General features: G+C 42.9%; 1 protein-coding gene across 9 annotated transcripts in view; it reads left to right on the top strand.

Annotated features, from left to right (window-relative positions):
• LOC144511825 (plasma membrane calcium-transporting ATPase 1-like) overlaps positions 1-23,743 on the top strand; it is a 269,405-nt gene that overhangs the window by 109,552 nt on the left and 136,110 nt on the right. For all 9 annotated transcript variants that reach the window (XM_078242189.1, XM_078242188.1, XM_078242186.1 and 6 more), the window contains exon 2: positions 418-875. In XM_078242189.1, coding sequence (XP_078098315.1) covers positions 680-875 — 196 coding nt within the window. In that variant the 5' untranslated portion in view covers positions 418-679. The remainder of the gene's footprint in view (positions 1-417; positions 876-23,743) is intronic.

The raw sequence follows: 23,743 nt of genomic DNA, 5'->3' as shown, positions 1-23,743 counted from the left end.
ATGTAGTGTTACAGTAGGTATGTTAAATCAGAAAATATCTGGACATAACCGGTCCCAAGGGTTTTGGATAATGGATATGCGGCCTGTAGTACAATGATTTGTTACAGAAATATTGACATTCGAATCCATTCGGATGTTTAGCTTTGCATAATTTTCTATTTTGAAGTTATGTTAATTTTATTCGGTTTGAAATGTTTGACTTCCATGATTAATATTTTATAGCGTAAACAAAATTCTTAGTTTTGACGCCAAAACTAAAAATGTTTTTGACCATGGGAATGGTGAGCAGTGCTGTGTGGCTTTTATAGTTCCAAGAATTCCTGCACAATGAGTGAGAAATTCTTGGTTACGCTCGCATTTTGGGTTGCGTGTCCGGTATCAATGGTTGAGTAACGCGTTTTGCAACTTCTCTTTCAGATTTTCTCCGGGCTTGCTGGCACCAAGAGATGCAAGAGCAGAAATTAACCTGTTGTTGCTAGGCTGCTGCTACAGTAGTATGCACTTCCTCTCGACACCTTGATCTGGAGAAGTTGGACTCTGCTGATGTTCCCGTCACTGCCACGAGAGTTGAACAGCAATTTAGACTCTCATCAGGACCGTCAGTAGGACTGCCGTACCAGTCTCTGGTGTGGATCTCTCAACTTCAACTGCCACCCTTCTCATTTCCAAGGGGGGAAAAATGACTAACAACACAGCCAGCCACCATCCAGGCAACTCCGTTGCAGAGGGCAACCATGAGGGCGAATTTGGCTGCACTGTCGGGGATCTGCGCTCCCTTATGGAACTGCGATCTGGTGAAGCGGTCAACAAAATACATGAAACTTATGGTGATGTTCAAGATATCTGTAGAAGATTAAAAACTTCTCCAGTAGAAGGTAGGTTTCATGCGTGTCCATTTTGTTAAAAAAAAAATACCACTGCTCTTTCAAAAAGTTGCAATTGCAGATCTGGTGAACTAATTTTGTATTTTTAGTGTGGTCTGAATTTGACCGTCCTGCTATGTATAATGTAGGAGTCACACATGGTGAGGGTTCCTGAAAGAAGGCTTTATTGATGCAAAGGCCTTGGCAACTGGCTTATCCCATCAAACCAAGAAAGTCTTTTCAATCACCTCGTGTGTCTACTGTGTTGTCACTTCTGTTGTTCGCAACTAAACTACTTCTGTGGGTGACCAATCAGTGAATCATCTAGTCCCTACTGTGCAAAAGGAGGCCATTTGGCCCATCGAGCCTGCACCAATGACAATCCCACTCTGGTCCGAACCCTGTAACCCCACCTATTTACCCTGCTAACCTCCTTGACACTAGGGGAGCAATTTAACAAGGCTAATTAACCTAACCTGCATATCTTCAGACTGTGGGAGGAAACCAGAGCACCTGAAGGAAACCCACACAGACACGGGGAAAATGTGCAAACTCCACACACAGTCGCCCAAGGCCAGAATTGAATCCGTGTCCCTGGCGTTGTAAGGAAGCAGGAGTAGGCCATTCGGCACTTCGAGCCTGCTCCACCATTCATAATGATCATGGCTGATCATCAAATTCAATATCCTGATTTCCCTGCCCTCCCACCCCATATCCCTTTAGCTCCCAGAGCTATATCCAATTTCCTCTTGAAATCAGACAATGTTTTGGCCTCAACTACTTTGTGTGGTAGTGAATTCCACACATTCACCATTCTCGAGCTGAAGATATTTCTCCTCACCCCAGTTCTAAAAGGTTTACCCCTTATCCTCAAACTATGACCCCTAGTTCTGGACTCCCCCACCATTGGGAACATTCTTTTGGAATCTACCCTGTCTAACCCTGTTAGAATTTTATCAATTTCTATGAGGTCCCTTCTCACTCTTCTAAACTCCAGTGAATATAATCCTAACCGACTTGGTCTCCTCCGTGATGTGGTATGAGGGCTTAAAATCTATGAACTGCCTGTCAGCAACATCCTGAGTTTAATTTGGTGAAATATGTGCCGCAGATCTGCCTGTTCCAACTGCATTGCTACCATTAAATTCGAGATAGACTTGACATTGAGGGGTTTCAATTTTTTTCCGAGCAGGAGCTAGAGAGTATCAAATGAACTCAACTTAAATTGTCTTTTGCTAATTGCTGCAACGATGCTGACCACGATCTTGCCAATAGCCTAGATCATGGTTTGCAATGTGAAATACAGGGTGGATTGCTTACCTAAGAGTTCTACCAATCAGTTTTAATATCCGCTTATATTTCCTGCGCTAAAAGGAAGGAAATGCATGACAAGTCCAACCGCATTTGCAAAGAAAAGATAGATTATCAATTTGATTGACCCTTGAAGATGATGGAAAGCTCTAACGTTAGAGTTGATGTTTCGGATAAAGGTGGTTGGGAGGGTTGGAAATAATGAAAGCAAGAACAGGCCGAGAGTCGGATATGCTGTTAACCTTAACTTTTTTTTGCTATGATTATTGCAAATATAATGATTGAAGGTTTATTCTGGAGTGTCAGTTCTGTGAGCTTGATTTTTAAATTTACATTGAGCTAAAACATTTTCTCGGAAATATAATTAGGCACTTTCAAAGCTTCAGAGAAAGCAATTCTCTCCAGCTTTGAACAGCACTCAACTATTCTTCCTGGTGCAATTTCTCTTTAGTTTATGTGGCAAACCTTTTGTCTAAACTTTTATATCAACTTGTAATATTGCTATAGGCACAAACCAAGTGCGTTTCATTTCTCTACAATTGAGATAACCCAGTCTCCTGGGACTTGCTTCCCAGTGTAACGCAATAGCATCTCTGCCTTGGGCAAAGAAAATGCCAGAACCTATTTCACAAGGGAACTTTCAAGGAATGTGGGCTTTGCTGGTCAGGCCAGCATTTATTGCCCATCCCTAATTGTCCTTGAGAAGGTGGTGGTGAGCTGCCACCACCTGCTTTAATTTAGTATTTTTACCCTCCTCTTTCCTTCCCCCCCCCCCCCCCCCCCCCCCGCCCCCCCTCTCCAACTTGTGCAAATACTTTAGCTTGTGTCAAGTATCATTGATAAGCTGTAATAACGGTATTCTTGAGCATTTTGGATTTTCTGTGTTGGTGACGGGGTCTTTTTTTATATAAAAAGCTCCAATTTGAGAAATTCTGGGTTTCACTAGTGGAAAGCTGTTTTCAATATCTCTTTGTTGGGTTAAATGTCCAAGTATTGGCACGTTCTCCAGAGGTCCCTTACCTTAAAGATGGGGGAAATTCATCATAGCTGCAGAATAAAATGCCCTAGGTGCACCAAAAAGAGCAATTTGCTAACTAGTTTAACAAATAGAAATTTTGAGGATCTCTTAGTTTTCTGGGAATCTCTAGAAGATGTCAATTAGGAAATTGACTTTGGTTTGATGTGAATGATCTCTATATTATGTTTAAAGGGATTTTGGTTACTACTCGAAACAAATTTGTTCTTTAAAACTATTTTGTGTCTGTGTAGTGGGTTGGGCAGGGGTGAGAAGAGAAGAATGGGAGAAAAGGGACTTTGGAAGGGTGCATTCTTTTGAATCATTTTTTACCGTTCCTCCAATCTCTATTTCATTTATAGAGACAAAACTCAATGGGATAGATATCTTATTTTGTTTTTAGGAAACACGTTTTTTCAATTCCAGATTATTGATGTCCCATTTTTGGGATGATTCTCAAACGTTCAACTAGTTTAAATTCCAAGTTGCAGTGTGATCCCTCTTGAAAATTCTTAGCTCTTGGCGGAATGGAACTCTCTTTTTTCCTGTTCACTTTCAATTATCAATAATCAATGGGAGGGAAGGCCAGCATTGATTAAGCAATGGGTAATTGTTATTCCTAGTTTTGTTTAGAAGTGGTGCACCACCAATGTTGGTCCTATGTTTTCCCTTCACGGATGCTGTCTGACATGCTAACTGTTTTTGAATTTTGAATTCATTTTCAATACGGTAGGCAGGAGGAATCAGTGGGTGAGAAGATGTGCATTGTATACTTGAGGTGTGTTTTGTATTTGGGTGCATGGTGATTACAAGTCCTCAGTCAATGTGTAGATGTAAATCAGGTTAACTAAAAATCTGGTTGAATATTAAAACCAAAGTAAGTATCTAACTTTGTATGGGTGAGGCAATGTTTTGGATATTGGGTAACATTTTAGGCTTCATACTATAATTTAATCATTGGCGGTGACTCAAGACCATAGATGAAGCAGTAAAGCCAGTAGGAGGTAATATACGGGCATTATAATCCAGCCTTTTGAAATGCTGGGGAATAGAAATATAGAAACGTAGAAAATGGAAGCAGGAGGAGGCCATTCGGTCCTTCGAGCCTGTTCCACCATTCATTTTGACCATGGCTGATCATATTCAATCTCCTGATCCCGCCTTCCTCCCATATGTCTTGATCCCTTTCGCCTCCAGATCACATCTAATTTCTTCTTGAAATCGCACAATGTTTTGGCCTCAACTACTTTGTGGTTGGTGAATGTGTGGAATTCACTTTCTCTGGCTGAAGAAATTTCTCCTCGCCTCAGTCCTAAAAGGTTTACTCCTTATCCTCAAACTGTGACTCCTAGTTCTGGACTGCCCCACCATCAAGGACATTCTTTCTGAATCACATAGCTTCAGTTGTGGCTCAGATGGTAGTACGCTTACCTCCGAACCACAAGATCCTGGCTTCAAGTCCCACTTCAGGGTTTGGGAGCATAAATTCGAAAGTTGACATTCTGATGCAGTACTGAGGGAGCATTGCACCATCGGCCCCATCAGCCTGTTCAGGTGGATGTGATGGATACAATCGCATTATTATAAAGAGCAGGGGAGCTATCCCTGGCCAATATCTATCTCTCAATCACATAAGCAGGTTGTCTAGTTGTTACAGCATTGGTGTCCACATTCATATTTTTTAAAAACGCTGGCGCAATACGGATGTTCGTCTGTGATGCCAACCCGACCGAAACAGAAGTCATAAACAGGTTATTAAATTTTAAAATTTGATTGTAAATCTGAAAGACATACCAAAAAATTAGCAAGCCTGTTCTGAACTCATTAGGATTATTTTCTTTCCCACTGGGCAGCAGAGATGTCCGATTTAATTAGATATAACTTTTTTACAAAGCTGTACAAATGGCTGCTAATAGTGGCATTGAAGATTGTAAGGATGAGCACAGATAGTGTGGTGCTGAGTGCAGTGGTTCAAGTACTGTTGAGGCAATTAATGAACAAAGAAAATTACAGCACAGAAACAGGCCCATCGGCCTTCCATGCCTGCACCGACCATGCTGCCCCTGTGAACTAAAGCCCCCTACCCTTCCGAGGACCATATCCCTCTTGTCTCATCCCAGTCATGTATTTGTCTAGACGCCCCTTAAAAGTCACTATCGTATCTGCTTCCACTACCTCCCCTGGCAACGAGTTCTAAGCACCCACCACCCTCTGTGTAAAAATAAAACTTGCTTCATACATCTCCTTTAAACCTTGCCCCTCACACCTTAAACCTATGCCCCCCAGTAATTGACACTTCCACCCTGGGGAAAAAGCTTTGTTTCAATGTAGATGATTCCAGTTGAAGAATAAAATTGGAAATGTTGCATTTTCATTTGCTTTATTCCCCGTTTGGGAAAGACTTTTCTTGACTTTTGTCTATAGTTGGGCTTGTCCTTCAGAATATTGAAGAGGTTGGACCGATACCATGATAGAAGGTTACACACGATTAAAGGAAGTTTTTTGGTTTCCTCCTTGTCATGCGCACGCACTTAAAGGGATAGCATCAAAATGAAAGTTTCTTGCAAAATAGATGAGGTGTGGTGTTATCTGTCAGTCAGATTGCAGAGCAATTTGTTTACTGCCTGAATACAAGGCTTCCTTGCAACATTGACTTGTAATGAATCATGGCCTTATATTTCTTTAATCACAAAGTGACTTGTATTTGCACCATCCCCTAATTAGGAGAATGGGGCACTCAGTAATCAACAGTAGCTTGCATTTATTTAGCCCTTTTTTTAAAGGAGTTTTTGGAGATTAGGGCCTAGACAGGGCCATCAATGATTGAGAAATTTAAAAAGCCGTAATGTGGGTAAGGTCAGAATTGAAGGAGCAACGAGATCTCATTGGGTTGTCAGGCTGGAGAATGTTGGACGCAAGGTGGGGCAAGACCATTGGAGGAACTTGAAAACAAAGATGAAAATTTTAAAGTCGAGTTATTGCAGGACTAGGAGCCAGCGAGCCCACATGAACAAAACGTGATATGAGTGCCTTTATCAGCTGGGGCATTGAGTACAAGAGTTACATGTTGCAGCTATATAAAACCTTGGTTAGGCTGCATTTGGAGTATTGTATGCAGTACTGGTCGCCATACTACCAGAAGGACTTGGAAGCTTTGGAGAGAGCGCAAAGAAGGTTCACCAGGATATTGCCTGGTCTCAAGGGTGTTGACTATGAGGAGAAGTTGAATAAACTAGGATTGTTTTTCACTGGAAAAATGGAGGCTGAGTGGAGACTTGATAGAGGTCTCTCGAAATTGAGGCATAGACGAGGTGGATAGTCAGAGGCTTTTTCCCAGGGTGCAAGTGTCAATTACAAGGGGGCACAGGTTCAAGGTGAGAGGGGGAAAGTTTTAAGGGAGATGTGCGGGGTAAGTTTTTCATGCAGAGTGTGGCGGATGCCTGGAATGCTGCCAAAGGAGGCACATGAGGAACATTTAAGAGGTATCTAGATGAGTACATGAATGGGGAGGGAATAGAGGGATAAGGACCGAGTAAGGGCAAAAGTGTTTTTTTTAGTTTAGTTAGGGTATCATGATCGGTACGGGCTTGGAGGGCTGAAGGAGCTATTCCTGTGCTGCACTACTTTATTATTTATTGTTCTTTGCTCTTTGAGTTACGATACAAACAGAACCATGTCCAATTTAAATTTTCATCCTTGAGTGGCTCCTTGTACTGCCCATAATCCTTTCTTTTGACTCTTCTGCCAGAGGACTTGAGAATTTCAAATGTTGCATCTTGGTTGAAAAAGGTTGTAAAGATAAGCCCAGCAACTACAGGCCAGTCGGCTTAACTTCAAATTTCTAGAAACTATAGTTTAAATCATAGAAATCATAGAAACCCTACAGTACAGAAAGAGGCCATTCGGCCCATCGAGTCTGTACCGACCACAATCCCACCCAGGCCCTACCCCCATATCCCTACATATTTACCTACTAATCCCTCTAACCTATGCATCCCAGGACACTAAGAGCAATTTTTAGCATGGCCAATCAACCTAACCCGCACATCTTTGTTTAGAACAAAATTAATAGTCACATGGACAAATGTAGGTTAATTAAGGAAAGTCAGCATGGATTCCTTAAGGGAAATTCTTGTTTAACTAACTTGCTGGAGAGTTTTTAAACCGATGCAATTCTATTAATGTGGTGTATACAGACTTCCAAAGGGAATATGATATAGTGCTACATGATAGACTTATGAGAAAAGTTGCAGCTCATGGAATGAAATGGACAAGTAGCAACATGGATCTGAAGTTGGCTAAGTGACAGGAAATAAAGAGTAATGATGAATGAATGTTTTTTGGACTGGAAGATGTTTGTGATGGAGTTCCCCAGAGGCCGGGTTGAAACCTCTGCTTTTTGTGATGTTTATTAAGAGTGCAGATTTTTTATGAGCGCAATTTCAAAACTTGCTGACGATATGAAACTTGGAAACATAGAAACATAAAAAATAGGAGCAGGAGGAGGCCATTAGGCCCTTTGAACCTGCTCCGCCATTCCATAGAATCCCCACAGTGCAGAAGGAGGCCATTCAGCCCATTGAGTCTGCACCAGCCACAACCCCATCCAGGCCCTATTCCCGCAACCTCACATATTTACCCTGCTAATCCCCCTGACACACAGGGTCAATTTAGCATGACCAATTAACCTAACCCACATATCTTTGGACTGTGGGAGGAAAATGGAGCACCCGGAGGAAACCTCCGCAGACACGGGGAGTGTGCAAAGTCCACACAGACAGTGACCTGAGGCCAGAATTGAACCCAGTCCCTGGAGCTGTGCAATAGCAGTGCTACCGTGCTGCCCCAATCAACCTAACCAGCACATCTTTGGGCTTTTATCATTCATCATTCATTATGATCATGGCTAATCATCAAACTCAATAGCCTGATCCTGCCTATTAACCCCCGCCCCCCTCCCCGCATATCCTTTGGTCTTTCAGCTCAAGTGCTTTATCTAACTGCTTCTTAAAAACAAACAATGTTTTGGCCCCAAGTACTTTCTGTGGTAGTGAATTCCATAGGCTAACCACTCTCTGGTTGAAGAAATATCCCCTCATCTCTATCCTAAACAGTCTACCCTATATCGTCCGACTGTGACTCCTGATTCTGGATACTTCCACTATCGGAAATATCCTTCTTGCATCTACCCTGTCTAGTCCTGTTGGAATTTTATAGGATTCTGAGATCCCCCTTCCCATTCTTCTGAACAACAGTGAATGCAATCCTAACTGATTCAAACTCTCCTCTTGCGTCAGTCCTGCCATCCTAGGAACCAGTCTGGTAAATCTTCTCTGCACTCCTTCCAGGCCAAGAACATCCTTCCTCCGATGAGGAGACCAAAACTGCACACACTATTCCAGGTGTAGCCTCACCAAAGCCCTGTATAATTGCAGCAACACAGTGTGAAGTCTCTCACAAAACCAGGTTAAAGTCCAACAGGTTTATTTGATAGCACAAGCCACTAGCATTTAGAGCGCTGCCCCTTTCACCTGATGAAGGGGCAGCGCTCCGAAAGCTTGTGGCTTGTGCTACCAAATAAACCTGTTGGACTTTAATCTGGTGTTCTGAGACTACTTACTGTGTTCACCCCAGTCCAACGCCGGCATCTCCACATAATTGCAGCAAGACATCCCTAACCCTGTACTTGAATCCTCTCGCTATGAAGGCCAACATACTATATTTGCCTTTTTACTGCCTGCTGCATCTGCATGCTTACCTTCAGTGACTGGTGATTGAGGACACCCAGGTCTTGTTGCACATTTTCCCCCCTCCTAATTTATAGCCATTCAGATCAGATTCCGCCTTCCCATTTTGCTACTGAAATGGATAACCTCATTTATCCAAATCATACTGCATCTGCCATTCATTTGTCCACTCACTCAACTTGTCCAAATCAACTTCTCCAGATTTAAGGTGTCGGAAGGAAGTGCGTACTAAAGGATCTCTGCATCCTCCTCACTGTTCACCCTCCCATCCAGCTTTATGTCATCTGCAAATTTGGAGATATTACATTTAGTTCCCTCATCTAAATAGTGATTAGCGGGAGTCCCAGCACTGATCCCTGCGGTACCCCACTAGTCACGGCCCGTTTATTCCTACTCTTTGTTTCCTGTCTGCCAACCAGTTTTCTATCCATCTCAATACACTACCCTCAATCCTATGTGCTTTAATTTTAGAATCATAGAATCCCTACAGTGCAGAAAGAGGCCATTCAGCCCTTCGAGTCTTCACCCAGGCCCTATAATCTCTCACATTTACCCTGCTAATCCTCCTGACACTAGGGTTAATTTAGCATGGCCAATCAACCTAACCCGCACATCTTTGGACTGTGGGAGGAAACCGGAGCATCCGGAGGAAACCCACACAGATACGGGGAGAATGTGCAAACTCCACACAGACAGTGACCCGAGAATTGAACCTGGGTCCCTGGCACTGAGGTAACAGTGCTTACCACTGTGCCACCGTGCTGCCCACTCTAATCTTTTATGTGAGACTTTGTTGAAAGCCTTCTGAAAGTCCAAATAAACCACATCCACTGGCTCCCCCTCATCAACTCTACCAGTTACACCCTCGAAGAATTCCAGTAGATTTGTCGAGTATGATTTCCCTTTCATAAATCCATGTTGACTGTCCAATCCTGCCATTGTTTTCGAAGTGTTTTGCTATAAAATCTTTGATAATGGATTGTAGAATTTTCCTCACTACCGGGAAACATTGTGAATTGTGAAGAGGAGAGTGGAGAACTTCAAGGGGACAGACAATTTGGTGCAATGGATAGGTGGTAGATGAAATATCAAGTGGAGAAATGAGAAGTAATTAATTTTGATAAGAAAATAAAAGGCACAATTCTAAAGGGGATGTTGGAGCAGAGAGACATGGTGAATATGTGCATAAGTCATTGAAGGTGACAGAGCAGGTTGGGAGAGCAATTATTAAACCATACATTATCCTTGGCTTTATTAATAAGGGCATGGAGCACGAGGAAGGTTAGGTCACACTTGTGTAAGACACTGGCTTAACCTCAGCTGGAGTATTACAAAGAACAAAGTAAAGTACAGCACAGGAACAGGCCCTTCGGCCCTCCAAGCCTGTGCCAATCATGATGCCCTAACTAAACCAAAAAAAACCATTGCCCCTTACTTGATCCATATCCCTCTATTCCCTCCCTATTCATGTACCCATTCAGATGCCTATTAAATGTTACTAATGTGCCTGCTTCCACCACCATCTCTCGCAGCGCATTCCAAGCACCCACCACTCTCTGCGTGAAAAACTTCCCCCGGACATCTCCCTTAAACTTTCCTCCTCTCACTTTGAACCTGTGCCCCCTTGTGATTGACATTTCCATCCTTGGAAAAAGCTTCTGACTATCCACCCTGTCTATGCCCCTCATAATTTTGTAGAACTCTATCAGGTCTCCCCTCAGCCTCTGTCTTTCCAGTGAAAACAATCCTAATTTATTCAACCTCTCCTCATGGTCAACACCCTTGAGACCAGGCAACATCCTGGTGAACTTTCTTTGCACTCTCTCCAAGGCTTTCACGTCCTTCTGGTAGTGTGGTGACCAGAACTGCGCACACTACTCCTAATGTGGCCTAACCAAGGTTTTATATATCTGCATCATGATTTCCCAATTCTTGTACTCAGTGCCCTGCCTGAAGAAGGCATGCATGTCATATGCCTCCCTAATCACCTGGGCTACCTGTGTTGCCACCTTTAGGGAACTGTGGACCTGCACGCCCAGATCCCTCTATGTTGATGTGTTGTATCCAGTTCTGGGGGCTGCATTTTGGGAAGGGTGTACATGCATTGGAGAGTGCAGAAAGATTCACATGAATAGTTCCAGGAATGAGAATCTTCAGTTTTGATGGTGGATTGGAGAAATTAGACTGTTTCCCTTGGAGAGAAGAAGGCCAAGGAGAGATCTGATTGAGGTATTCAAAACCATGAGGGGGCTGAACAAAGTAGACAGGAAGAAATTGTTCCCCCGTGAAAGGATCAAGAAAGAGAGGGAACGAATTTAAAATAATTGGTCAGAGAAGCAAAAGCGATACGAAAAAGAGCTTTTGCACATAACGAGTGGTTAAGATCTGGAATGCGCTACCTAAAAATGTGATGGAGCAAATTAAATTGAGGCTTTCAGAAAGGAATTAGACCGTTATCTGAAAAGGAAGAATGTGCAAGGTTACGGGGAGGATGGCATTCAATAGTTGCACATTCGAAGAGTCGGTGTAGACATGATGGGCCAGATGGCCTCTTCCTGTGTGCTAACAATCCTTGATCAAAAAATATTGGTTTAATTGTCCCCTTTTCTTTCCACATCCTTCTGCCGTTCCTTATCTCATGGCCTTCTTTTGACAAATGTGGTCCATGAATCCACAATTGTAGTTCCACAAGGAACTGCAAAAGGTCGTGAATGTAGCCCAATCCATCCCGCAAACCAGCCTCCCATCCATTGACTCTGTCTACACTTCCCGCTGCCTCGGCAAAGCAGCCAGCATAATTAAGGATCCCATGCACCCCGGACATTTTCTCTTCTACCTTCTTCCGTCGTGAAAAAGATACAAAAGTCTGAGGTCATGTACCAACTGACTCAAGAACAGCTCCTTCCCTGCTGCTGTCAGACTTTTGAATGGACTTGCCTTGCATTAAGTTGATCTTTCTCTACACCCTAGCTATGACTGTAACACTACATTCTGCACTTTCTCCTTATCTGTGAACGGTATGCTTTGTCTGTATTGCTCGCAAGAAACAATACTTTTCACTGTTAATACATGTGACCATAATAAATCAAATCAAAATGAATCTTTTAGGATTCCTGTTGTGATTTGAGTAGATTTAATGTTGCCACGAGCATTGTATTTCATTCCAATTTATGCTAATGAAAACCTTACACTCCCTCACTTCCCCTCTCCCTCCCTCCATCCCAACAATCTTTCCATTTCTCATTTTCTACTTGGACCATCACATTGACATGTGGAACTAAGGATGTTTCAAGCTGATGTGACATTGGATACCAAGTGGAGTAATCCTTGCTCTGTGAAAGTACAACTGACTGTTGAAGGCCTAGTTTTGTAAATGGGCAATAATCTGACCTTTTAACAAAATTTGTTGCTTGGGGTCTGAAGAATGTAATGTTCAAATTAATTGCTTTCCACGCAGAGAGGAGATGAAGTTCTCATTTTATATCACATACATATAGTTATGATGATCATGCTGCTTAATTTTCTACCACAACAATTCAATTAAAAATTAAAACCATGACTCATTTCTTGGCAAAATTTGAACATGCGATGAAAGAATTATAGTCTGATGCTCTTACTGAAGAATTTGAACAGAATACTCCAAGTGGACATTTATTTATTAATAAAAGTTCTTAATCTCTTGCTCCTCCAATCCAACCAAAGTTCCTTTCCATAAATGGGAAGATTGTCAACTGTCGTCTGTCTGACCTGTCGCCAGTTGCGAGACTGACAAGGAGGCCGAGGTGATTTTTTTTAAAACTGAGAATGCTGGATGCCCTTGGGCAGTCAGGCATCTGTGGAGAGAGAGGAAGTAGGGTTAATATTTCAGACCAATGACCTTTCAGTGAGACCTGAATCATTAACTCTGCCTTCCTCTTCCTGAAGGTTTCCAGCATAGTTTTTATTTCAGGAACGTGGGCGCAGGATTAGGCCATCCAGCCCATCAAGTCTGTGCCAACTCTCCAATAGAGTATCCCAGCCAAACTCCTCCGCCATCCCTAGAAGCCTTGGAGAAAACGTGCAAACGCCACGTAGGCATCTCCCAAGGCCGGAATTGAACCTGGTTACCTAGCACTGTGAAGCAGTAGTGCTAACTGCTGTACCTGAAAAGGGAGACCACTGATTTGGTCTCCCCCACAAGAGGAAACATCCTTGAGGTATCCACTCTATCGAGTCCCATCAGAATCATAAGATCACCTCTCCTTTTACTAAACCCCATTGGGGTATAGATCTAACCTGATCAATCTTTCTCCATAAGACAACCGTTTCATCCCAGGAATGAATCCAGTGAATCTTCTCTAACCTGCTTCTAAAGCAATTATATCTTTTTTTTAAGCCCAGCATCCGCAGTAATTTGCTCATATCTTCAATTGAGACCAAAACTGCGTGCAGAATTCCAGACATGGTCTTAACCAAGGCACTGCACAGTTGCCGTAAAACTCCCTTATTTTTATGTTTAATTCCTCTTGCAATAAATGCCAACATTCCATTTCCAACATCTGCAGTAGTTTAAAAGCAAAATACCATGGATGCTGGAATCTGAAACGAAAACAAAATGCTGGAAAAGCTCAGCAGGTCTGGCAGCATCCATGGAGAGAGCAAATAGAGTTAACGTTTTGAGTCTGTCAGTTCTGAAAAGGAGTCACACAAACTCGAAACGTTAACTCTGTTTTCCCTCTCCATGGATGCTGCCTGATCTGTTGAGTTTTACCGACATGTTCTGATTTTGTATCTGCAGTAGTTTGCTTTTTGATGTACCTGCGAGTTTGCTCTTCCCTTTTACCACCAATGGGGAAATGCCCGGTAGTAATTCTGCAATGAGCATGTCGTTTTAAGCCTGGTTAATAGGACAGTCCCTAGTTGCATGCCTACCACTGGGCCAGAAACTCTAGGTTCAAGACTCACTTGAGAACTTGATGGCCATGGGAGGTGTGTTCCTCATGGACCAGCCTGTAAATACTTTCCTATATGCCTGATGGTACACGGTAAGAGTGGAAGAGTTTCCTGATCAATCACATTGCAGAAGTTAGCGGCGAACCACAGCAGTACTTTACCAAGCATAATCATGGACCAATCCAATGGAAGTCCATAGTCGCTATGGTACCCGGAGGAGGAGGAATGGAACGGAATGAAAGTTAAAGCCCACCGGTTGATGAGTGTGGAACCTGTGATTGGGCATTGTTCCTTATGGATTGTATCTGAAAATACTTACCACTCTTGTGTAATGAATATTATCAGCTTGTAATGACGTTAGCTGATGGCAACATTCCCATTTAAGTGTATGAAAGTTAAGGAATTCTGTATTTGGTCTGAAAAAGTTCAGTTAGGTTTTGCATTGTCTCATGAAGTCTAAAGGCTTGTGTGGTTGAGCAATAACTCTTTATTAAGAACACATATATATGCATATAGATCAGTGTTATTGATGACACATATATATGGACATAGTTATCTATCTATATATTACACAGGATTCCGTGCTGACTAGGTGCGAGCTTCATGCTGACTTCTACCAGACTCACTACTACACTCGACTACTCTTGCATCGCAATATGGATGGTCCTGTTTCTTCAGCCCCACATTAATCTTTATATTCCCAAACACCCCAACACAAGACTCCCTGTGAAGATTGAGGCTGAGTTTTCCGATCTCGCCGTGGTGGGACCTGCCGCTGGGAATACAGCAAGCCAGACAAAAGCCCATTGACTTTCAGCAGAGCAAGAAAATCCAGACCCATAACTTAAATACAGCCCACTACTTTGTATCCACGCCCGTGAGCACCTTTCCAGATCTGACAATGTGGCTTAAACTTTTTTTTAATGTGTTCTAAAACTATAGAACCCCTACAGTGCAGAATGAGGCTACTCAGCCCATCGAGTCTGCACCGACTCTTTGACAGCATGTTACCCAGGCCCTATCCCCGTAACTCCACGTACTTACCTGCTAATCTCCCTAACCTACACATTTTTGGACAGTAAGGGGCAATTTAGCATAGCCAATCCACCTAACCTGCACATCTTTTGGAGTGTGGGAAGGAGCTGGAGCACCTGGAGGAAACCCGCGCAGACATGGTGAGACTCCACACAGTCACCCAAGGCCAGAATTGAACCCAGGTCCCTGCACTGTGAGGCAGCAGTGCTAACTAACCACTGTGCCACCGAGCTGCCCAGCATGATTACATTTTAGTTTTGTCTTATCACATATTTTCTTGGTGCATTGTTTTGTCTAAACAATCAGGATAACTTGTGGGCAATGAGGTTTTTAAATGGGCTCCTTGAGGGAGGATCATATTTTAAATTTGCACCAATTCAAAGAGCCAGAATTGGAAGGGAATAAAGGGTTGCATTTTGATTTTTTAACTTTAAAAATTCAAGAATATTTGGAATAATCACAGCCTGTGTAGATTAGAATCTGCGCAGTTATGCAGTCAAGTTGGCTTGTAAAGTCAAAACTTTTTTTAATTGAATGGTTGGAGAGTTTGGCCACAGAATTCCACGCCGTCATTCCAGCTAAATATTTCCGGTCACTGTAAAGGGTCCACAGGAGGTACTGTTACTCCAGCTGATGTAACATCTCACAGCAGGTGACCAGTCCCACTATTTTTAGCGGTTCTATATATACGGCGCAGGTCTAACTTGGCTGCTTTCTGCTTGGGTTGGAATTTCCAAGAACAGAAGTTGCAAGGTTTTCAAAGCCGTGTTTGCACAGCAGCCCAAACAGAAATTTTTTTAAAAACCCCATCGGAAATGCCGGAAGTGCTCAGCAGGTCAGACTGTTGTGGAGAGAACAGTGAATTCAAAGTTTTGAATCTGGGTTCTTGTCAACACCTTCAACAGGGGATGTCTAAAGCCAAGTTGAATCTTTGTAAATCTATTTTAAATATCACATTGCACAAGGTTGTCGCAGCTATGAATGGTCTTCTTGTAAACACTTGTTTATGAAGCCCAGTGGTGGAGCTAATTTATTTATATTATTGGCTTTTTCCACTATTGATTCCTTCGTTGCTTACCCCAGGGCATTGGAAATTTTGCCAGATGCTGTTTTACTGGTCACCCCTCCTCTTTTGGGTGTTTGTAAACATGTAATTGAAATGCATTTTTTTTTATTCTTTGGAATTCTTTTATTTACTTGTTCATCACAAGTAGGCTTTCATTAACACTGCACTGAAGCTACTGTGAAAATCCCCTAGTCGCCACACTCCGGCGCCTGTTCGGGTACACTGAGGGAGAATTTAGCACAACCAATGCACCTAATCGGCACGTTTTTGGACTGTGGGAGGAAACCGGAGCACCCGGAGGAAACCCACGCAGATACCGGGAGAACGTGCAAACTCCGCACAGTGACCCGAGCCGGGAATTGAACCCGGGTCCCTGGTGCTGTTAGGCAGCAGTGCTAATCACTGTGCCACCGTTTACCTCAGGGAAGCTGTGGAGGCCAAGTCCTTGAACATTTCAAAGCTGAGATTGATAGGGTTTTGATCAGTAGGGGAGTTGTGTTACAAAGATAGGGCAGGAAAGTGGACATAGTGTTAGACCAGCCATGGTCTTATTAAATGGTGGAGCAGGCCAGAAGGATTGAATGGCCTACTGCTTATGGTCTTATTTAGGTGGCATAATGGTTTGCACTGCCTCGCAGCACCAGGGACACGGGTTCGATTCCTGCCTTGGCTGACTGTGTGGAGTTTGCACTTTCTCCCCATGTCTGCATGGCTTTCCTCCAGGTGCTCCGGTTTCCTCCCACAGTCCAAAGTTGTGCAGGTTAAGTGGATTGGCCATGCTAAATTGCCCCTTAGCGTGCAAGGATGTGTAGGTTAGGGGAATTAGCTGGATAAATACGTGGGGTTACGGGGATAGAGTCTAGGTAACATGCTGTCAGAGAGTCAGTGGCAACTTGATGGGCCAAATGGCCTCCTTCTGCACTGTAGGGATTCTATTCTATTCTATTCTAATTTTAAAATGCCTCTGCATATACTTGCAGTTCTGACATTGGGTGTTACATGGTTTAATGTTTAGCTTCTGAAAATTCTTTTGTGCAGAGTGGATAAGGAGCAGCTGTTCTCCTTAGTTGAAGGGTCAGTTACGAGGGGACACGAGTTAAAAGCAAGGATTGGGAGGTTTAGGGGGATTTGAGGAAAAACGTTTATACCCAGAGTGGTGACGGTCTGGAATGCATTGCCTGCGAGGGTGGAGGCGGGATGCCTCACATCCTTTAAAAAGTATCTGGCACACTATAACATTCAAGGCTATGGGCCAAGTGCTGGCAAGTGGGATTAGGTGGGCAGGTCAGGGCCTTTCATTCATCGGTGCAGACTCGATGGGCCGAAGGACCTCTTCTGCATTGTAGAGTTCTGTGATTCTGTATATTCCTTCCAGTTTTAACTTCTCTGTCGCTTTGTAGATCGAGGCTCAATATTGAAGTGTGGTACAGTTCCTGTTTGATATTGTCTTGCTCACACGCCAAGGTTCTTTGCCACCCCCACCCCCCCTATCTGTACCTTTTCTGTCTGCACATGTGAAAATAGAGCTGGGCAGAGGAAACCAAGTGTGGATCTTTGCCCCATCTGGGATTTCCTAAAAAATAAACCAGCAACAACGAAAATCAGTAAGTTGTAGTTATGCAAACGGGAAAATGTCAAGGAATCTCTGAAAATTCAAGCATTAGTTTATGTCGAGAGGGCCTGTATCTGGCGATGGATGACACCAAATGTTAGATGGAGCTGTTTGATGCTCATTCCATTAAACACAGTAAGAAGTTTAACAACACCAGGTTAAAGTCCAACAGGTTTATTTGGTAGCAAAAGCCACACAAGCTTTCGAGGCTCTGAGCCCCTTCTTCAGGTGAGTGGGAATTCTGTTCACAAACAGAACTTATAAGACACAGACTCAATTTACATGAATAATGGTTGGAATGCGAATACTTACAACTAATCCAGTCTTTAAGAAACAAAACAATGGGAGTGGAGAGAGCATCAAGACAGGCTAAAAAGATGTGTATTGTCTCCATTTCAGAGGGGAGCTGAGAGTCAACCACATTGCTGTGGCTCTGGTGCCACAGGTAGGCCAGACCAGGTAAGGACAGCAGAGTTGCTTCTCTAAAGGACATTAGTGAACCAGATGGGTTTTTCCGACAATTGACAATGGTCAACAGTAGATTCTTAATTCCGGGGATGTTTTATTGAATTCAAATTCCATTAAAGACAGTAGAGTATTTCTCTCAAATCCAGACTCTATCCTGCTGTAAATAAGTTTCTTGGGTAACTTGGTGTGGAAGATCATTTGAATTCTAAATAGGTGTTTGTTAAGGAAAGTTTGATCAAACTAATACAGGGGGAGGCGATGGCGGAGGTGTATTATCGCTAGACTATTATTCCAAACACAGCTAATCCCGCCCCAGCAGATGGTGGAATTTGAATTCAATAAAACATCCCCGGAATTAAGAATCTACTGTTGACCATTGTCAATTGTCGGAAAAACCCATCTGGTTCACTAATGTCCTTTAGAGAAGCAACTCTGCTGTCCTTACCTGGTCTGGCCTACCTGTGGCACCAGAGCCACAGCAATGTGGTTGACTCTCAGCTCCCCTCTGAAATGGCCACTCAGTTCAAGGGCAGCTAGGGATGGGCAATAAATGCTGACCAGCCAGCGACGCCCATGTCCCACAAATGAATTTTTTAAAAGCTGCCAACTGACCCCTCTGTTTAAATACATTTAACACACTTGTTACATGTAAGGGTACAGGAATGATGTCGTGGTAATGATACTGGATGCGCAATCCAGATCCCAGGCCAATGCATGGGTTCAAATCCTTTCACAGCAGCTGGTAGGATTTAAATTTAATTAAATCTGGAATTTTTAAAAAACTACGTTGTCGATGGTCATAAAAACCCATCTGGTTTGCTAAAGTTCTTGAAGGAAGGAAATCTGCTGTCCTTGCCTGGTCTGGCATACATGTGACGGATTTTACAAAATGAAGGCATGTAAAATCGCCGGCTCCAATGCACCCCTCCCTGATGAGCTCAATGCATTCTATGCCCATTTTGAGCAAGAGCATGCCTTCCACCCTGGAAGCCTCGGATGAACCTGTATCTGAGGTAACCTTTGCAGATGTCAGAGCAACTTTCTCCAAGGTCAACCCACGGAAAGTGACTGGCCCGGATGGGGTACCCAGACGAGCACTCAGATCCTGTGTGGATCAGCTGGCAGGGATATTCACAGACATCTTTAACCTCTTTACAACAATGAGGTCCCTATCTGCTTCAAGAAGGTGACCGTCATTCCAGTACCAAAGAAAAGCCAAACGGCATGCCTTAATGACTATTGTCCGGTGGCTCTGACATCCATCATTATGAAGTGTTTCAAAAGGTTAGTCATGGCACAAATCTATTTCGGCCTCCCAGATTGCCTGGATCCACTACAGTTTGCCTACCGCCACAGACGCCATCTCCCTGGCCCTGCACTCAACCCTGAGACACCTATGTCAGACTCTTATTTATTGACTACAGCTCAGCCTTTAACACCATTGTTCCTACGAAACTCATCTCCAAACTCCGTGGCCTGGGTCTCGGCTCCTCCCTCTGCAACTGGATCCTGAACTTCCTAACCCACAGACCACAATCAATAAGGATTGGCAACAACACCTCCTCCATGATCATCCTCAATATCGGTGCCCCAAAAGGCTGTGTCCTCAGCCCCCTTACTATACTCCTTATACACCTAAGACTGTTTGGCCAAATTCCCCTCCGACTTGATTTTCAAGTTTGCTGACGACACCACCGTAGTGTGTCGGATCTCAAACAATGACGAGACAGAGTACAGGAATGAGATAGAGAATCTGGTGAACTGGTGCGGCAACAATAATCTCTCCTTCAATGTCGTCAAAACGAAGGAGATTGTCATCGACTTCAGGAAGCATAAAGGAGAACATGCCCCTATCTACATCAACAGGGACAAAGTAGAAATGGTCGAGAGCTTCAGGTTTTTAGGTGTCCAGATCACCACCAACCTGTCCTGGTGCCCCCATGCCGACACTATAGTTAAGAAAGCCCGCCAACGCCTCTATTTTCTCAGAAGACTAAGGAAATTTGGCATGTCAGCTATGACAATCCAACTTTTACAGATGCACCATAGAAAGCATTCTTTCTCGTTGTATTACAGCTTGGTATGGCTCCTGCTCTGTCTAAGACCGCAAGAAACTAAAAAAGCTCATGAATGTAGCCCAATCCATCATGCAAACCAGCCTCCCATCCATTGACTCTGTCTACACTTCCCTCTGCCTTGGAAAAGTAGCCAGCATAATTAAGGACCCCACGCACCCCGAACACTTTCTCTCTCTCTTTCTTTCGTCGGGAAAAGGATACAAAAGTCTGAGGTCACGTACCAACTGACTCAAGAACAGCTTCTTCCCTGCTGCCATCAGACTTTTGAATGGATCTACCCCTCATTACGTTGATCTTTCTCTACACCCTAGCTATGACTGTAACATTACAATCTGCATTCTCTCATTTCCTTCTCTATGAATGGTATGTTTTGTCTGTATACCATGCAAGAAACAATACTTTTCACTGTATATTAATACATGTGACAATAATAAATCAAATCAAAAAGACTCAGTAATACAGTTCATTTTTAAATGCCTTATCAAGCCACTCAATTGTGTCAAAAAGTAGTGAAATTGGCCAGATCACTCAGCATCAACTTAGGCACTGGAAACGGCGATGGCAAACCCAACCTTGTCAACACTGCAAAGTCCTCACTAAATTGGCCTTGTCAACATTGTGCCACAGACTAGTCAAGTCTGATGTACACTCTTTTTTGATTTGATGTATTATTGTGTTATGGTTCAAGTCAGCAATTCCAAAGTGTTCTATGGAGCCCGCATGGATCATAAATACGTTTTGCTTCTTGAATTTGGCTAGGATAAGCATGATAAGTTTCACTTCAGGTATGATTCAAATGACCCACTCGGGAGCTTTTATCAAGCAAAAGCTTATTTAAGAATATAGTTAACGTGTATAGTAAGAATATTAGCAATAACTTCTGTCAGTTACAAACAACTCTGAAACAACTCATGATAATGTGTAACCCTTAACGAATATAGCAGCTGTCCCGATAAATCCAATCCCATAAACAAGACCATTCAAACAGGTTTAATACAGCATAGACTAATGCTCATGTGATACTGAAATTGAGTCATTTGGATGAATTCTGCAGTTCTCTGGATAGACTCAGAACAGCTTGAAGTCGGAACAGCTTCGCAAACCACCAACAGCAGATTTCCCCCCTTCAGAAAGGCAAGACCTTGCTTTCAGATGACCAGCGGAATTTCCAAAACCAGGGTGAGACACACACGCTTCTTTCCAGCTTAATGTCTTAAAAACTCCAACTCAGAACTGAAAAAAAAACTCCCAAGAAGGAAAATAAACTTGTCCAGGACCTATGACCTTTTCTCCTAACAATGCAGGGCCATAACACTAATCCCAAAGTAAACATAACCCCATTTACGCCACTTGAGTAGCACTAAAAAGACTCCTCCAAACAAACCGGTGCCATAATGAAAAAACAACTGAAGCAAAAAAGACCTGCTTGCAACTGCAGAAAACATGATTTGGGGGGGGAAAAAATCTCTTAAAGATTCACTAATGTCACAATTGTCACATGTACTGGGATACAGTGAAAAGTTTTGTGTGCTATACAGACAAAAGATACTGTTCCTAGAGTACAAAGAGAAGGAAAGGCAAGAGTGCAGAATATATCTTACCTTGCACCATCACTATCCCGTCCTATTGGGGGAATGGATCCACCAGAGGTGGCAGCACAATGGTATACAGTCGGGAGGGAGTCCTCAACAATGGTTCCAAACCCTGAGAAGTCTCGTGTTAGCAAGTCAAATGTGGGCAAGGAAAGCTCCAGTTGGTTACCACTACTGCCTGCCCCTTCAGCTGATGGATAATACCCCTTTTATGTTGAACACCAATTGGGAGATAGGGGGATGGGTGGGATTTGCCAGCGACGCCCACATCCCATGAAAGAACAAATTTTAAAATGCTGAAACCTGTGTCCTGATTACTGAATCATTTCACTGTGGGCGTTGAAAATATCTTGTGTTCTTTAATTGTTAACAATTATCGGTTGGTAGAATTGGCCTGGCAATGCTTATCCTGGTGTCTAGAAGCTTGGAATTGCACAACTAAGGAATTTGGACCAAGCCATTGAACGGGAACTTTTGACGATTCAGTCAATAAATTGACTTTCAAGATTGAGATACTTAAGATTCAGAGCAAGATAAGTTAGCAAGGCCGCAAAGATAGCGCTGGATTTAATTTCTAGAGGAACTTAATTGAAAAGTAGAAAAGCTATGTTAAGCCTGTATTGGACTTTGGTGAGATCACACTTGGAGTACCATGCACAATTCTGATCTCCATATTACTAAAAGGATGTACAGGTATTGAAGATCTATATTTAATAAAATATCTACAAGGATATGTTCTGAACTGGGAGGTTACAACTCATTAGGAAGGATTGAACAGATTGGGTGCCTTTTAGCCAGAAAAGAGAATTCTGAAGGATGACTTAATGGAGGACTTTGAGATTATGAAATGGTGCAATAGGATAGACAGAGAGAAGATGATTCAATTTCTGAAAAATCCCCAGTGAGCAGTTCAGGCAAAACTTCTTTCTCAAAGTGGTGAGAATGTGGAACTTGCTACCATGTGGAATAGCGGAGGCAATTTAGCATCCATGTCTTTAAAGGTGTGCTATGTATGTCCAGACGGGGGACAAGGAATAGAAGGAAATGCAGATGGAGTTGGATCAAGAGGGTTGGGGGGAAACTTTTATGGATCATAAATATCACAAGCACAATTGAGCTGAAAAGCCTCTTTGGCTGTTAATTTGATGTAAAGGTCATAAATGCTGATTAGACTAAGTTTCAGAGATTTATTGAGGTCTTGTATCTGATCAAGCTTTCCATCATTTTATTTACACATGTTTGATGTTAATGACCCCTCTGCTTCAGTGGTTTCCTTACTCTGCACGGTCATCCTTTTAGATCTTTTATTTTTCCAATGAGAATGTTGGCTGGGTGAATGTTGGATACATCCTGGTGTTTATTAGCATGAGCCATCTAGGCAGAGTTTCAAATCTTCCATTTGAATGTGGTTTTTGGTCATTTGCTATGTTGATTAGCTAGATCCTATCCCCACTTCAAGTTGATTAGCTAGAATTGAAAATTATATTAACTGAAAAGAACCAAAACAGAAAAATGCTGGAAAATCTCGGCAGGTCTGACAGCATCTGTGGGGAGAGAATAGAGCCAACGTTTCAAGTCTAGATGACCCTTTGTCAGAGCTGAACTGCAAAAGACCTGTCCTTGGGGAAACTCGGGTGTTTGGTCTTGGAATGATTTCCAACTATCATGGAAGTGAGTTTGTGTCCAAATTGGCCTTTAAAATATTCTGGAAGCGAAACACCGAAGATGCTGGAAATCAGAAATAAAAACAGAAAATGCTGGAAAAGCTCAGCAGGTCTGGCAGCATCTGTGGAGAGAGAGTTTATGTTTCGAATCCGTATGACTTTTCCTCAGAACTTGTGAAGACTGCTTCAACAACACCTTCTTAACCTGCGACCTCTGGATGGACGAGCGTACAGGAATACCTCTGACTGCAAACCACACACAATCTCAATTTGGAATTGTATCACTGTTCCTTCACTGTTGCAGAATCAAAAACCTGGACATTCCTCCCTTGCAGCACTGTGGGAGTACCTACACCACAT

This window comes from Mustelus asterias, chromosome 25 (genome assembly GCF_964213995.1).
Source record: "Mustelus asterias chromosome 25, sMusAst1.hap1.1, whole genome shotgun sequence".
Taxonomy (NCBI): domain Eukaryota; kingdom Metazoa; phylum Chordata; class Chondrichthyes; order Carcharhiniformes; family Triakidae; genus Mustelus; species Mustelus asterias.
The sequence above is the reverse complement of the archived record's forward strand: the minus strand, read 5'-3'. Positions and strand labels throughout refer to the sequence as shown.